Below are 15,682 nucleotides of genomic sequence, written 5' to 3'. Positions count from 1 at the left end.
TCTCTGAGCTCTTGCTTTATGCTTGAGTGCCCTGGACAAATGCTAGATATATTATGGCTTGTCCAGCTCTTCAGTTACCATTTTTAAAAGGCTGAGGGTTTTTTTCAGACGTATTGTCAAAACAGCAGATGCCTTTTTAAGAAAACAAATAACTTTTTTACTTTATAAATACTTTATAGATTTCAATAATTCTGCATAGGCCAATGTTGAGAAAAAGGATTACTAGCCAGAAGACAAAATGAGTTAATCAGTTTAAAGCACAGTAGTTAAATTGCAAAACAAAATTATTGAAGTAGTTTTTACAGCTTATTTTATCCCATGTGCAAATTTACAACTACTGTGTTAGAAAAACAACCGTCTTAAAAGGGTTCTGTAAACTTGGTATCTTGTGCGTTTCTGGAGTGTAACCGGTGAGCTGTTTACGCAGCTCACAAAGATGTTGTCTTTGGTCCTCAACCTTTTCACTGCTCAGGGCCTTAGGAGTAGCCTTTTTTTCATGCGCCAGCTGCTGCTCCCCCTCTGTGCAGCAGCAGGAGAAACTAACTTCCAGAGGCCAGGACTGGTGAGAGTTCTTACCTTTGAGCAGAATCTAGGCCAGCACACTATCCTTGGAAGCAAAGCTGGAAACAGGTTCAGAGCACCCTCTGTCCAACCAGAGACAGAGGTGGGTAAAGATCTTCCTGGGGGAAGTGGAAGGTTTGCAACTATTTTCTAGACTTAGCCTTCTTGGGTCAGCTTCCCATGGTCAAGCTGTTCAAGACGGATTTTCACATCACCACCAGCTCAGTGTGACATCTATTTAAAGGTTTCTACAAGGAAAATGCTCTGAGGGTCAGCATTGATGTATTTTAAGAGATTTTATGTTCTACACCTACTCATGAGTTCTCTTTGTGGTGTTTTCCACAAATGTCTTTTCTTTCTTTTTCCTTGTGTCTGCAATCAAAGGAAACTATTATGAGTTCTACCATGTCATTTAATGTTGGCCTGATGTGTGTGAAATGGCCAAGTAAACAGAAAAGGAATGAAAATTAAGACAGACACTAATGCCCAGTAAGAAGTACTACAATACAAATTTGTTTTATGAGAAACAAGCATCTAGAAATGTTTTGGGTAAAAAACACCTTTGTTGGCTCCACTACTACGTGTCTAAAAAGTGGAATTGCATGATGAAATCCTATCCGGTTATACCACATAACTAATGATCTGTACATGACACCCAAACACTTATTTCACAGGGAAAACAATGCCTTTTGAGTCAGTAGGTTGTTCATGTGAACTCTAGTGAAGTGTCATGTCATATATGAAACTTTAAAACAAGGTTCTCTATGCAGACAATTAAAATAAGGTTTCCCCACCCATAGTTGTGAGATGTTTATAATACAGTCACGTCCTCTAGTCTGATTTTTTACAAGCTGTCCTGCTGTGAAAGAGGGTTCCCTGTTTTAGTTTTGACAAATATCCTAACACCCTGAAGGCTCGTTTGTACACGCAACTGGTCAAATCTTGTGTTGACAGTTGTTGTTTCTTAAATTTTCTCATGAATCTTGTAGTTGTTCATGCAGCATTCACAGATGTAAAATGAGAAGTCAGTAAAAATAGCTTGCTATTTCCCACCACTTCTGAAATAGCACAATTTCTTCATGAAATGCTCAGTTACGCTCTAGAATATTCATAGCACGCTATGCATGTTAAACTCTTGCAGGAGCTAAAAATAAGATTATGCAATTTGTGGAGAAAAAAACACACACATATAAAGAGTTGTTAAGCTTAAAATATTACATCCAGCTGGGAGAGTCCCTGAGCTGAGAGCTAGGACAGAACTAGTAGAAGAGGCAGCGTGTTTATCCTGTGGTTATGCTCCCCCCTGGCAGCTGCCATCAGCCGCCAGTAGAAGCACGGCACTGGACTGTACGTGTGTTTGGCCAAGTCCTGCTTCTGGAGGTGGGCGAGGATGTCCTGGAGGAGATCGCCACGCTGCCGGTGAGCCCTGCTGAGGGGCGGACCGGCCTTCGGGGATGCAGAAGAGCACGAGGACCGCCGAAGGCAGCAGAGACAAAGGGCAGCCAGAGGAAGGAAAGGCGGCTCCGGCCGGCACGCCGCGCCTCGGGAGCGGGGGGAAGGCACCGCCGAGGTGAGTCCCGGCGACGGGCAGCGCACAGAGCGGGGCCGGGCCGTGCGAGCGCGGCCCGGGCAGCGGGGCCGGCAGTCCCCGAGCTGGGCCCGGCCTGGCCGCACGGCCGCTCCCCTTTTCCCTCCGGCCCGGCCCGCTCCTCCCGCGGGCTGCCAGGAGGCCCCTCCGCTTCTCCCCACTCATGGCCCCCGGCCCGGGAGGGCCCCTCGGGGAGCGAAGGCCGCCGCGCCGCGCCCGGCCCCGGCCCCTCGCCGCCCGGCCTCCCTGCGCGGCCGGGCGCCGCCGGGCCGCCCCCCGCATGCCCGTGCCCAGGGCGCCGCGGGGCCGGGCCGGGCCCGCTTCCTGTGCGTGTCACTCACTCGGCGGGGGAGGGGAAGCGCCGAGCAGGCGGCGGCTCCTCCGCGAGCGGTGGCGTTGGGCCGGGCGGGCGCTCGCAACCCCCCGGCTGCCGCGCGGTCGCAGCCTGAGGCGCCGGCGGAGGCCCGGGGCGGCGCGGCGGTGCTGCCCAGCGGCGGGAGGCCCCGGCGCGGCCGGGCCTGGGCTCTCGCGTCCCGCGGGAGGCGGCCATGTCTACCGGCGAGGTGGAGCGGCTGTCGGCAGACCTCGGCGGGGCTGCTGGGGACGAGGAGGAGGAGTGGCTCTATGGCGGTACGGACCTTCCCAGACCCTTGGCCCACCACCACCCCCGCATGCCGGCCCGGCGCTCTGCCCCTCCGCGGCGGCAGAGGGGTGCGTGTGGGGGCGGGTAGGCCGCGGCGTGCGCCGCTCGGCCAGGCCGGCCCGTGGCTGACGGCGGCCGTTTAAGAGGGTCCCCCCCATTCCGCCACCCCTGCGGCTGCTCAGTCCCCTCCTCCTGGCCGGCCCTCCAGCGGTGCCGTCCCGGGCCTGTGCGCGGCCCCCTCGCCGCCGCCGCGCCGGTGGCTCCCTTCCCCCACCCCTGCGGGCGCTCGGCTCCCGGGCTCTGGGGCGCTGCAGGGCTCCCGGCCCCTCTGCCCCGGCCGCGCTGGGCCTCGGCGGCGGGAGGCCGCCCGCGCCCCTGCCCCACACGCACCCCCGGCGCGGTCGCGCCGCTCCCAGAACCCCCCTGCCCGGGCTCCCCGCGGTGAAGTACTAAAGCAGCCTTGACCTTTTAGGCGTAAACTTTCTTTACAACTACGGACTTTCTTTACATAATGAAACCTGTAAACTGAACCCTGCTCGTGCGGTGGACCTGTCAGTACAGAGCTCTGGGAGGGCTCGGGTCTGCTCGCCTGATGTCACAATTGAAACGTTACGAAAATGTCTCAGTAGTAAACTGAGGAGTTACCTAAATAATCTGCCTGGCAAGGTGTCTGCCACATTTTGTATTCAGGGGATTTTATTCTTAACGACTGTGTTTTTCTTTTGTTAGATGAAAATGAAGCAGAGAGACCAGAGGAAGAAAAAGCTAGGTGAGTATCTTGACACCTTAGCATGTCTGCACAAAACCTGTATTCGTTATGTTCTTCTGCATAGCTGCTTGAAAGCCCCTTGCACCTGAACATGCTCTGGTGTCTTTGAAAACCCTCTTAAGATACTGTGTTTGGCCTGCTAGAATGACCTGGCTTTTCTGTGAAATGGTTTTACCTGTGAAATTGGGACTGTTGGGTATGAAATTTATTTCAAGTTTTAATTGTATGGACAGCAATAGCCTCTCACAAAATGCCAACAGTTCTTTTATTTCTGCAATCATTGTGCCTTTCAGTCTTAGTAATGGATCAGGACTTCATTTGTTCTTGATAATTTAGACATTAAAAGACAGCCTGTCTCCCAAAGAGTTTACAATGGAGTTACAAAAGGAGGAGTACAAGAAAGCAGTGGAAGATCACTAGCCAGCTTGACATGCAGGTCACGTAACACATCTGCTTGGGATTGTGGAGTTGGTTTCTTTATTAGTAAGAGAGTATTTGAAAGAAATTTAGAAAAGCTTTGGAAGTATTTGGGGAAGCCTGCCTGAATTATAAGGAGCTGTATGAGAGAAGGCACAAAGGTGCTTCTTTAAATGTCTAGCTAAGTTGATGGAGGTCAGTAGCAAGGACGGGCTAAAAATGGGAATGAGTCTCTCGTACTGAATGAAAGAAGTCTCCCATTTGGTAAACTATGGAAATTATTGATTGTCAAAATACATTTGCAAAATAAAAAGGGGAAGTCAGTGCAAGTAAACATGTGTTGTCATTTTCTCTAAATGCATCCAGTCAACAAAGATTTTTTTTCAATGAGAACTCTTGATTTTAGTTATTCTTGGTGGAGTTCTGGTCTGTAAGCTTGCTCAGTTGCCTTTTTGAACTGATGTCAACTTTTGACAGGCACAGTGCGATACAGCAGTAATGACCTCCACCACTTGACTACATATGATACCCTTTTGAAGTGGCTACTAGATGCAATTATTTGGTTCCCATTAGTTCTTGTAGTAAGAAGCAAAGTTGTTTCCTGTCACCTTTTCCATGTCACTTAACAGTTTTCTAGACCCATGTCGCCTTTGTCTTAAATTGTCTCTTTTCCAAGACAAAGAATTCTATGTATTTGCTCTTTATTTGGAAGCTATTCCATATTAATTGATTCCTTGTGCTCAGTTACCTTTACCTGTTGTTTAAGAAAATTATTTGCATGGGAACTGAAATTAACCTTATAAACAGTGTTTTTACACCAGTTTCTGGCCAGTAGTGTCTAGTTTGGTGTTTGGCTGCCTCAATACATAGTTTTTGGACTAAAAATCATAACAAATGGTAGCGTATGTGTCTTATGAGTTGTGTTTGGAACTCTTGAAGTGTGGTGGCAGTTCACCTCTTAAAAGTTCTGTTTTCTGGCCTCTCAATTTTGGCATTCTTTATATATATAAAAAATGTGAGGTTTTATTCAGGTTTTCTAACTAGTCTGTCATTTTACTGGGACCATACCTGGGCTGTGTTGGGTTTTGGTGCAGTGCTCATGAGTGGGTATTTTGCCAACAGAAGATGGAATCAAAATTATTCTGTTCGATAAAAATGAACAGTTGCTCACTCCATTTCAGAAATATCTTTTTGGTGAAACAATGTTGTTTCTAAATAGCTCCTTGCTTACGCTGCTATTTGTGGTGCAACACTGTATAAGAAACAGCAGTAGGTAAGCCCAGTGACACAGCTCATTTGCATGGATTTGACAGTGCTGGTCATTTTAGATGGACCAGTAGTTTTAAAAATTTTACAGTGTTCAGTCTACAGTTAAAATATAATTGAGTTCATCATTGAATCATAGCTATTCCATATGGTGGAAGAAAATTTCACAATGCAGATGTGGGAATTCTGATTTAGTGCCACATTACCTATAGGTATTTAAGTGTTTTTTCCATTATGTCTTTGAAAAGTGTCAGTCTGTAGGGAAAAAACCCCAAACCTGCTACTCTTCCTTTATATATTATGAAAGATTTCACTTTGATTTCAAAAGAGGATCCAAGTGTAGTGCCTTATTACTTCCAACTATTCTACAAGCATCCAGTTACTATGAGTTATGATAGCTACTTATTATCCTGCTAATAAAAGGGTTTATTCATGGAGATTTTTTTAATTTTTTTTTTTTAATTAATGCAGAAGATAGCTGGAGCTTTGGCTGTTCTCTGGAATGATGTGGCAAGGCTTTTTTCATCATTAGCTCACGCATCTGAAATAATATATGCATAAATACCTAGTTTCATCTTTTCCTGTTTGTTTCTGTTTAAGTGCTCCACCCCCACCTGGAAATGAAGAGGAAGCTGCAGAAAATGGCGTTGTGAAAACGGTAGTTTTAAATGTGTTTTTGAAATACTGCTTTAATTTGTTTTGATTTATGGGGTATTCATAATTTGGCTAGGATTTATAATTAAATGAATTAATGCGTAAGTGTATGCCTTTGATTGTTTTAAATATTTCTTTTTCTGAAAGGTGTTTGACACTGTCTGCACATACTCTGTAGAAATTACTATATCAAATTTCCAGCTGCAGTCTACTTTTTGAATGTAACGCACACAAGATAAATTAATGGTACTTCCAGGTTTTTTGGGGGGGAAGACAGTGCTTCAAGACAGCTGTGTCTTCTCAGAGACATCCTTTTCAAAATGATACTGTCTCTGTTTTTCCTCACTGATAGGGAAATAAAATTCTGTGATTATTTTTCTTTTTTGGAAGTGGTAAACAGTCAGCATTTGCAGAACTGTGGAAATATGGGTCAAGAGATGAGTTACACGTGCCTTACAGAGGCAACATAATAGACTTGTTTGGTAGTCTTCGGTGTTCAGTATGTCTTATAATTTGTCTTAGTATGATGAAGGAAAGGACCAGGAAATGAGATTTGCAGTTGCAATGATGATAAAAGGCCTCAGTGAATGGGAGCAGTTTAAATTTGTTCTATGAAAAAGATTGTAACTTTACTTAACTGGAATTTTTTTAGCTTTTGTCTTGCAAAAACTCTCTTAAGTGATGCAGAAACCAATATCATGGTATTTGTGCAAGTTTTAAGGACTGGCCCCTCAACAGTATATTTTTTTTCAGTAAGATTAATACTTTAATTATGAAAGATTACAACTTATTTAAAGTTGGGGAAAAAAACTTAATCAAACCTTAAAAAACTTATTTTAGTTGTTTAAACTGAAAAGCTCTTTTAAGTGCACCAAAGGCTTTTTGTCTTGATGCTAATACTGTATGTGGGCAGTAGATTTAATATGTTAGGTACAATGAGACAGTAGTATACTTTTTTGGACTTGCTTATTTTAAAATACTTCTGAAAATCCTCATTGGTGCTGCTCCCTTGTACTTGCACATCTTTGTATTTTTAACCTACAGAAAACCTAGCTTTGTTAGGATATCATTTGAACATCTCTGTAAAATTGAGAACTTCATGGTAAAAGGTGCACATGAAGGGTCAGCAGCAACCTGGAAAAATGGTGTTCAAGTTGGTTGAATAAGAAAAGGTGAATATTTCTGTGAGGAGGGAACTAAGAAGTCATTGCTTATAAGTTCTGGTTGAAAAGGTGCATGCTCCAGCCAAAATTTTATTTTCCGTTTGATGCATTTATAATGGTGCTGTACTGTGTGGGTTTCCTGGTGTGTGAGAGAGTGGTGAACTTGTACTTCTCAGCTGTGCAGCACTGGAAAACTGTCTTCTGTCTTCAGTTGCCATTTACAGAGTAGTTATATTGATCTGGACTCCCTCCCACCCACCCTTGATTAGACTCTTAATTGTTATGTAAATTATCTTGTATGGCAAGGATGAACTGCACTCCAACACTTTATCTTCTGTGCAGTTGCTTATTTTTGTCTACTTTATGTACCAGGCAAGTTAATAGACAGTACGACAGATAAAGGCTAGAGCTTGGCTGTGCTTGTGTAACTGCAGGCTCCCTGGGCAGGATCAACTTGGCTTTCGTACGTTCAATCTCTAGCTGAAGGACTCAACAAGTATGTGGATAAGGGTGATCTGGTTGATAAAGTTCACTTGGATTCCACAAGGTTTTTGAAGAAGTTCCTCACCAAAGGATTTTAAGAAAACTAAGCAGCTATAGAATGAGTCCCACATGGATAATTGATGCATTAAAAAAAATTAGAGGGTAGAAGTCAAAGTTAAATTTTCACAGGAAGGAATGTCACCTCCAATGAGGTTCTCTGCAATGTTGTGCATAACTTGTGCTGTTTAATGTGTTTATAAATTATAATTTATATAAATTATAAGGGGTAAGTTGTGGGATCATGAGTTTACTGATATCAAAAAAATATCTATGAAGAGCTGACTAGTTAATAAATGGTTATTGAAATTCTGTGTAGAATAAGAATAATTAGGTTAATGGGAGGAAAAACAGGTTTACAAATAAAATGGTCGTCTCTGAGCTGATCATTACGACTTAGGAGGGATGCATTAAGTTATGTAGAAGGTTCTATGATACTGATGATTAAGTGCTTCTCTGGAGTCTAAAAAGCAGTCAAACCTTGAGGTACAGCAGAAAATGAATAGAGAATAAAATGAAAGATATCTTTATGCCATAAATCCGTGGTTCAGTTGCACTCTGAATTCTGTGTGCCATTCTGTTCCCCTCATGCCGTAAAGGCTTTACTTCACCTGACAGAAGTGGAAAGAAGAGCAGCAAGAGTAATAATCAAGGTAGCTTCCATAAAGGAATGGCTGAGTAGGTAGGCATACCTGGAAGACAGGCATGCATAGGTTATGATGGAGGTCAACAAAATCATGTATGGAAACTATAACACAGTCCCTTCCATGTGAGAACTGGGACTGTTAAATGAAAATTGTAGGAGCCAGGATGAAAACAAATAAAATAGGTTGACTCTTCCTGCAGTAGACAGTACTGTGGAAATCCCTGCCAAAGAGAGTGTCACTGCTGGGAGCTTATATAGAAAGTCCAGGGGAAGTCTAGGCAAGTACTTGAGAGAAAGATCATTGGAGGTTACTAAATAGACAAACTTTAACTGGCTTAGGAAATGCCCTGGGCTGGTAGTAATCGGCAGCTGAAAGAGTGTGAGGGAGCAGCATCATATGTGTTTGCCCTGTTTTTTCCCTCTGCTGTGGTCTCTGGAAGGGGAAAACCAAACCAAACCACTAAACACACCTGAAACAGTGAACTAGATGAACTCCCGGTATGAACTGGCATGACTGTTTTATTTACTAGCAAGACTGAACGCTGTGGGACAGAACAGCATGCAGTGTGCTCTTGTATCTCATTTTTTCAGCCTGTTCAGTGAATAATCTCAAGTATTTATATAGTTTACTGATGTTAGGAACTGAATAGAATTGTCTGAAGTGTAGTGTTCATCTACAACTGGAAAAACATTTATTAGAGTTACTCTGGTTATATCATTCAGGATGGCAAGCTCCTGTATATCTTGTAAGTTCTTTCCTGAGTGGCAAGAGTAGAACCAGCGTGTACGAGCTAGATAGAGGGAAGAAGGATATTAGGTAGTAGAAACTATTTTCTGTTTGTTTTGGAAACAGAGCTTAGTATCGAAGATACTTCACTATTTTGATCTAGATATTTCAGCTACTTGTAGCATTTCAGCAGATGAGCCTCCTAAATTTACTGTTGAAACTACTCAGTTCTGAGGTCTAGGGAAAGGAGAATTATCTTCTTTTGAAGATTTCAAAATGGATAGTTTTGTCTGGATTATTTTTCCACTGTAAAGGTAAGTGACTGATCTTTGTCTAAGCAATGACTTTTTCTTTCGTAGAAGGTGGCAGAGGCTGAGGATGACAGTGATAGTGATAGTGATGATGATGAAGATGATGTTCAAGTCACCATAGGGGATATTAAAACAGGAGCTTCACAGTATGGGTAAGTTACTTGCAAACATTAATGGGGAAACTTTCAAGATTACATTTAATTATTAATTCAGGCTCATTAATAATTGTCAATGCCAAATTATATGCATGGTTAAGTCTCAGTTTAGGGTTTTTTTCATTTTTTTAATGATGTTTTTAATGATACAGTGACTGGAAAACAAGAAAGTTAAATGAAATCAAATGTCATGAAGGAAGAGCTGTTGTAAGAGTTAAATTTTTTCAGTTTTTGTGAAATAATTGTATGAAGTTTATAAAATAGCTGGGTTTTTTATGGAATGGCTACATTACATAGATTTTTAGGGTCATTATTGTGATGGTGACATTTTTGCTGCAAATGGTTGAGTGGTAAGCACAGCAAACACTAGAAGCATTCTTCCTTGGTCCTGTTTGTAGTGGATACAGTTCTAATTAGACTTCTATAGTTTCCATTCCTATTGATGTTCTCAAATGAGATTTTAATGTACTTCAGGATGGAGCTGCCAGTCTCTGGAGACAATTTCTCAAGATCAGGGTTTAGGCATTTGTACCATACAAGATTATTTTTTTTGCTAATGTTACTGCCTCGTATTCTTTCTTCTCTTGATCACGGGTTTGTTTCTCACTGAACACTTTTGAGCAGTGTTAATTTTACCCCGAATTATGAAATACTATATTTCATCATATGGCAGTTTGCTAAGGGAAGTGATTTGCTTGTTTGTCTTGGCAATCTTAATGTTTTTATGCTTATTGAAACCAGAGTTCCTAGGGGGTCATTTCTTAACAGAATTGTGAGAGGTCTGCAGGTAGATCTTGACTAACTCATATATTATTGTGTTCTTAACTTTAGAATGCAGGTGACTTACTCACTTTTGAAGCATAATATTTGTGAACTTCCAGTATTTCATATTATAAACTAACTTTGCAAATCAATGTAATACAAAAAAAATAGCAATTATTTCAGTTCTTTATTTGTCTGCTTTCAATATCTTCTAGTATGCTTGTGGTGTAGGCAGTAACCTCAAATTTTTTGAGTCTAAAGCAAAACTGGATTTGTATTCTCAGTGGATTTGCCGGTGCTCTTCCCATGAATACAGAAAACAATGAGCAGATGATCCTAAATCTAATTAGAGTAGAAAGTTTTATGTAGAAATGTCTGAAAAAGCTTTTTTATGGGCAAATTGGACAGAAAGTTCATGGAAGGGCAGTAATCTAAAAGAAACTCAACATTGCTCATTGCTGTTCATTTTTGCTTCAGTATAGCAAGTTCCTTTTATAAGATTAAATGATTTTTCATGTAGTAGTCAACTGCTGTTTAAAAAAGCCATAAGATTTGTTTGACAAATTCCTGCACAAATACAGCAGGGCAGATCAGAAGGTTAAATGTTTTGTGTTACTTTTGTACTGTTGTAGGACTTAATTGAAAACTGAAACTGCATGGAAGTGGTACTGTAGACTATACACTGCCTTACAATTACATGCTCATCTCATTATGTTTATGGGTTGATACCACCTGTACTCATAAGCTACATTGCATGCAAACGGTAGTGAAAGCTAGCTCTTAATGTTCCAAATGAACAATACTGTAATTCCTATGGTAGTTAAATCAGTTCAGTGTCTATGTTCTAAGTGCATTTTTGTGAAGAAAGTACTCAGGTATTTCAGAAGGTGGAATGTTAACATTCTTCTCTGTTGGTCACAAGGATAGGTGATTGCTAGGACTACATTGAAACAGATGACCTTTCAATCATTGTAGAGAAATGCTTGTATTTTCCCTTTCTGTACAGATTAAATGGAATAATTATGAAAAGAGAAAAGGATCTGTCTATACCCTTTCTTTTTTTTTTTATTATTTTGTTTTTACTCTAATCCCCAGAGTGTCATCTGTATCCCTAAATGAACTGCATTTTTCCTTTCTCTCCTTCTGGTTCTGTCCATTCTTGTTTCTATCAAGGTCTTTATCCTTTCAACTCAGGAGGAGTGACTGGGACTTGCTTCACAACTGTTTATTAGTTGGAGAAGTTGCTACTGAGCATAGAAAGGTACACTCTCTTCCTCCTAGGCTGATCTCTTTACTTTTACAGTGTTACCAGCTTGGAAAGCTAGAGATTCAGGATGGTGATTGAGTCTGGGTCCAGTTTGTTTCTGGATCTAGCTAACTCTTGTTTTGTGTTTTCTTCTGTTTTAAGAGTTTTCTCTGTCTAATTCAGTTTTTTGTTAATTTCTTTTAAGTTATGGAGCGACACCTGTGAATCTCAATATTAAGACAGGAGGACGAGCTTATGGATCTTCCGGTAAGAAAATTTACATAGTAATATTAGTAAAAATGCAAAAAAATGTTACATTGTTTTGGATTAAGGAAATTATTTTCACTTCCCAAACTTCTTGATAAATTTAAATCTGACATTTTATTTCTATTTTAAGTGTATTACAACTGTTAAAACTCTGGTAGAGACGGAAGGCTCTAACTTTCTAACTTTTCTTCACAGGTGCAAAAGTTAAGGGAGTGGATCTAGATGCACCAGGCAGTATTAATGGTGTGCCACTTCTGGAAGTAGATTTAGATTCATTTGAAGATAAACCTTGGAGAAAGCCAGGTAATGCTCTGGTTTACATTAACTGATATGTAGGTATTCAGTAGGTTATTTTAATAATAATTCCCATCTACTGCACATAGGTGTTATGTACCCAATAGCTAGAAGATGCTGTACGATATAAGTTGGAAACACGCATATAAGTTATTTGTTGCCTTTCTGCTGTGCCACAGAGTGTGTATGTGTGCCATTTCTTAATATGCATCCCACACATGTGTCAGCAAAAAGAGACTGTAGGACATACCCTTTATTTATTTTTTTAAAATACCTGCATATCCTGAAATTTCCTTGGAAATTTGTATTTCTGTGGAGGTTACTGCCATTGGTCTCTGCCACAGGACAGAAGGTAAAGCAGAACAGAACATAGTTCTAGGAGGTTTGAGCGTGAAGAATGGTGAAACGTAGCTTGTGCTTCTCTGTGTTCATGCATAGACATCCGTAAGCTTTGAAGAAGCTGGTACTACATGGGCTTTCCATAAGTCCCCTGGGTGTATTGTCTTACTGGCTCAAGTGATTTGGCCAGACCTGTCTAACACCAGCCTTAGCTGGTTTTTGGTTTAGTGGCAGTACACCTTGCTGCTCTGTATAGTTTTTTCTAGTGTTAGTATATTGTTTTGGCAATGCAGTAAGTGTCAACAAAATGAAAAAAAGCTGCCTTTGATAATATTCTGGTGTTTGAACTGTTAGCTATTTGAAATATATTCTGTGCATTTAGTTATGTCTGGTCTCTCTTTTATAATAAAAACACTGCATGGCATCAAATGAAACTAGGAATCAAAACAAAATGAGAAGTCATACAGAACAAGCAAAAGGGAGTGGTTCTTCACTAGAACATACAGCAAACCTGTAGATTTTAAATTTATCCTATTGTAAAGATGTGTGGATTATAATATCCTATGATATTCTGTAAATATCTAATTTAGATCCCTGAGACGAGATGCTAGGAAAGATACTCTTTCTGACTAAATTTTAACGTATTTATAGTATTAGCCATGTATACTCTTATACTGATGTAAGACTGTATTGTACTTTTCAGTAGTATGTTTTCAGATCATTACCTAATCCATTTTGATGTTAAAAATAAAGGTTCAGTGAAGTATGTTCAGTGAAGAAAAGATGAACTTTGTAATGACCTAAAACCCTATACTTCTCTGTTTAAAGGGGCTGATCTCTCTGATTATTTCAACTATGGGTTCAATGAAGATACCTGGAAAGCTTACTGTGAAAAACAGAAGAGAATACGAATGGGTCTTGAAATTTTACCAGTTACCTCAACCACAAATAAGATTACGGTAATTAGTACAACTTTTGTGATGTTCTATGTGTTTTTCTCCCTGTGAAGCTGCTTGTGTGTCATAAGCTTGTTCTGCCCACTTTGGTGCATTTGTTAGAGTTTGCACCTGACTCCCCACCCCAAGCTTAGAGTGTTTCTGTGTTGCTTCACTGGCAATTTGTGTGGATAGTGTGACAGACTAGCTACAGCTAGATTGCACCTGTACCATTATTCAGACTGTGGCCCATCATTAAGAGTTGTATGGTATCTTAATGGGCAATGTGTTATTTAACTTAGGCTGAAGACAATGCTATGGAAGTAAGACCAAGTGCAGAGATTCTCGATGGCAGATACCATCTTTTTAAGGTGAATTTTAGTAAACTTTTGTTGGTTGCTCTCATGTTTGTTTAGTATTGCTTACCATGCCACCACAGTCTGATAGAAGAAAACTGAAATGGACATAACCATTATTTCAAATTCATCTTATACCAGTGACTTTCTGCCTACGTCACAAAATGCTGATTTAAAAAGCGTGTCTTTAGTTTGTCATCCTTCTGTGAGCATGTGAGTTAGTGGCCTGGTGAACTAACAAATTTCCTAGCGAAGCTAATTTTTCATTATGTGGTGGTTTATTTTTTAGTTGTAGTGCATTTATTTGTTTGTGCAGATTAAAGAATTTGTGCAGATGTACTGGGAAAGCTTTTGTAGATTATGACATGTTTATTTTTCCTGTGGCCTTGTAGCTCTTACTGTGTTTTGTAACACTTATCTTTGGCAACTCTTGAGATGTGAAAATCAGTCTTCCATATTTTTCTGTTGACCTTCTGGGATTAGAGGGCAATTTATCAAGCTATGTGTAATTTTTTTCCATTTGGAAATGCTGATTTTCAGAGAGCAGAAAAATCTGTATGACAGGATTTATTTTAAGGATTGAACATTTTTTCTAACTTATTTTCTTATTTACTCTTTTTTTCATACTAAAGTTGAAATTAGAATACAAAGGTTATTTTATTTTCAATATGCAGTCATTTTGGTTCTTGACCTGTCATTAAACTGACTTGGAACTGTTTATTACTGTCATCTGTATACTCCTGTGACAGAAGTGTCAACTTCAGACAGGTATTTTTGTTTCCCCTGGTATGCCTTTTGAGGGTATGCAGTCATTTTGACTTTATCTTAGCAAGAGCAGATCGGCTCTGTGAGGCTTTTTGACTTCCTCAGTTACCATCACAATAGTGTTGTGCAATGGTGGAAATGGCGGGCAATGGGCATTAAAATTTGCAGCTGGCTATACTCTCAAATTTTTCTTAACTGTTAGACCTGGAGTAAGAAGGGAAAGTATTCCAAACCAAAGTTTCCCCTGTTTCTAGCTCAGTATTGATTCTCTGGGGGTCCAGTGGTCTAACAGTACCGGTAATAACTGTTGTAAGACTCTGAATTAAGAGTTTGTCATGTGTTTTACAGGGAGTTTACATATAATTATTAAATAATTTCATTAACTTTTTCCACTGTTCTGAAATACTAAGTTTCATGTAAATTACATGGTATGTTTGGATTAATCTTCTGTAACTGTCAAGACTTTGTCTTCCACGTTTTCCCGGTTACTTATTAATTAACAGAAGACTTACAGATTTTTCAGATAAACACTTATACCAAACCTATTCAGGTTTTGGGGGCTTTTGTTTTTCATATTTCTGGATACTAAAGTTCAATTCTATTTTTAATGAATCTTAACTATCTATATACATTTTTGTGGGTTTGTGAAAGAGGTGCCTGTGTTTATAAGTAAGATTCTGCAAAAGCTTAGTGGTTCACTTGCCTACAAGAGGCTGTGAGATCACAGCCTATGTGATGTTATACTGTGAGCAAACTAGCTATGTAGAGTGATGTAGCTCTGTGGTTGGTAGAGGGGGAGTGTCTTTAAAAACTGAATCAGTACAGGTTTGTCTTTAATACTAACCCATGTAGTTTTTTTCTTTTGTGTAAAATGTGCTGCTGAAATCAAACAATACTTGAAGTATTTGCATCAAAGGTCTTACATAACTTTGATAACATGTCTCTGGAATTGTGCCATACTTCAGAAACAGCAGTATGTTTTTTAAGTATTCAGTCTGAACTAATGAATAATCTTTTAAAGTCTGCATAACTTGGAGTATGAGGTGATTTCCTGGTATGACTTGGAAATTAAGTGGTTACTAGATCTCATGGTCAATAAGGCAGGTGGGAGAATCCACTCAGTTTCTTGTCTCATGGTTTGTTGTTGGGTAGTAGACTTGTTATATATCTGTCATTAAGCTGATGAAGATTTTTTTTTTTTTTTTTAGTAAGTTTGCGTCTTTAAAAATTAAGATGTTATTTTGTTCATACAGGAAATTCTACAAGAAAATCCATTGG

General features: G+C 40.2%; 1 protein-coding gene across 8 annotated transcripts in view; it reads left to right on the top strand.

Moving 5' to 3' along the window:
• Positions 1-225: 225 nt before the first annotated feature.
• Positions 226-15,682, top strand: part of FIP1L1 (factor interacting with PAPOLA and CPSF1) — a 45,052-nt gene continuing 29,595 nt past the window's right edge. For 2 of the 8 annotated variants that reach the window (XM_037383081.1, XM_037383059.1), the window contains exons 1-8: positions 228-2,131; positions 3,522-3,561; positions 5,845-5,902; positions 9,334-9,437; positions 11,654-11,715; positions 11,911-12,018; positions 13,177-13,307; positions 13,586-13,654. In XM_037383081.1, coding sequence (XP_037238978.1) covers positions 1,855-2,131; positions 3,522-3,561; positions 5,845-5,902; positions 9,334-9,437; positions 11,654-11,715; positions 11,911-12,018; positions 13,177-13,307; positions 13,586-13,654 — 849 coding nt within the window. In that variant the 5' untranslated portion in view covers positions 228-1,854. Of the gene's footprint in view, positions 2,132-2,446; positions 2,780-3,521; positions 3,562-5,844; positions 5,903-9,333; positions 9,438-11,653; positions 11,716-11,910; positions 12,019-13,176; positions 13,308-13,585; positions 13,655-15,682 lie in introns of those variants that run through there. The other 6 variants (XM_037383070.1, XM_037383106.1, XM_037383098.1 and 3 more) reach the window with 6 other exon arrangements.

The sequence above is a fragment of the Falco rusticolus genome, chromosome 1 (assembly GCF_015220075.1).
Source record: "Falco rusticolus isolate bFalRus1 chromosome 1, bFalRus1.pri, whole genome shotgun sequence".
Classification (NCBI taxonomy): domain Eukaryota; kingdom Metazoa; phylum Chordata; class Aves; order Falconiformes; family Falconidae; genus Falco; species Falco rusticolus.
The sequence above is the reverse complement of the archived record's forward strand: the minus strand, read 5'-3'. Positions and strand labels throughout refer to the sequence as shown.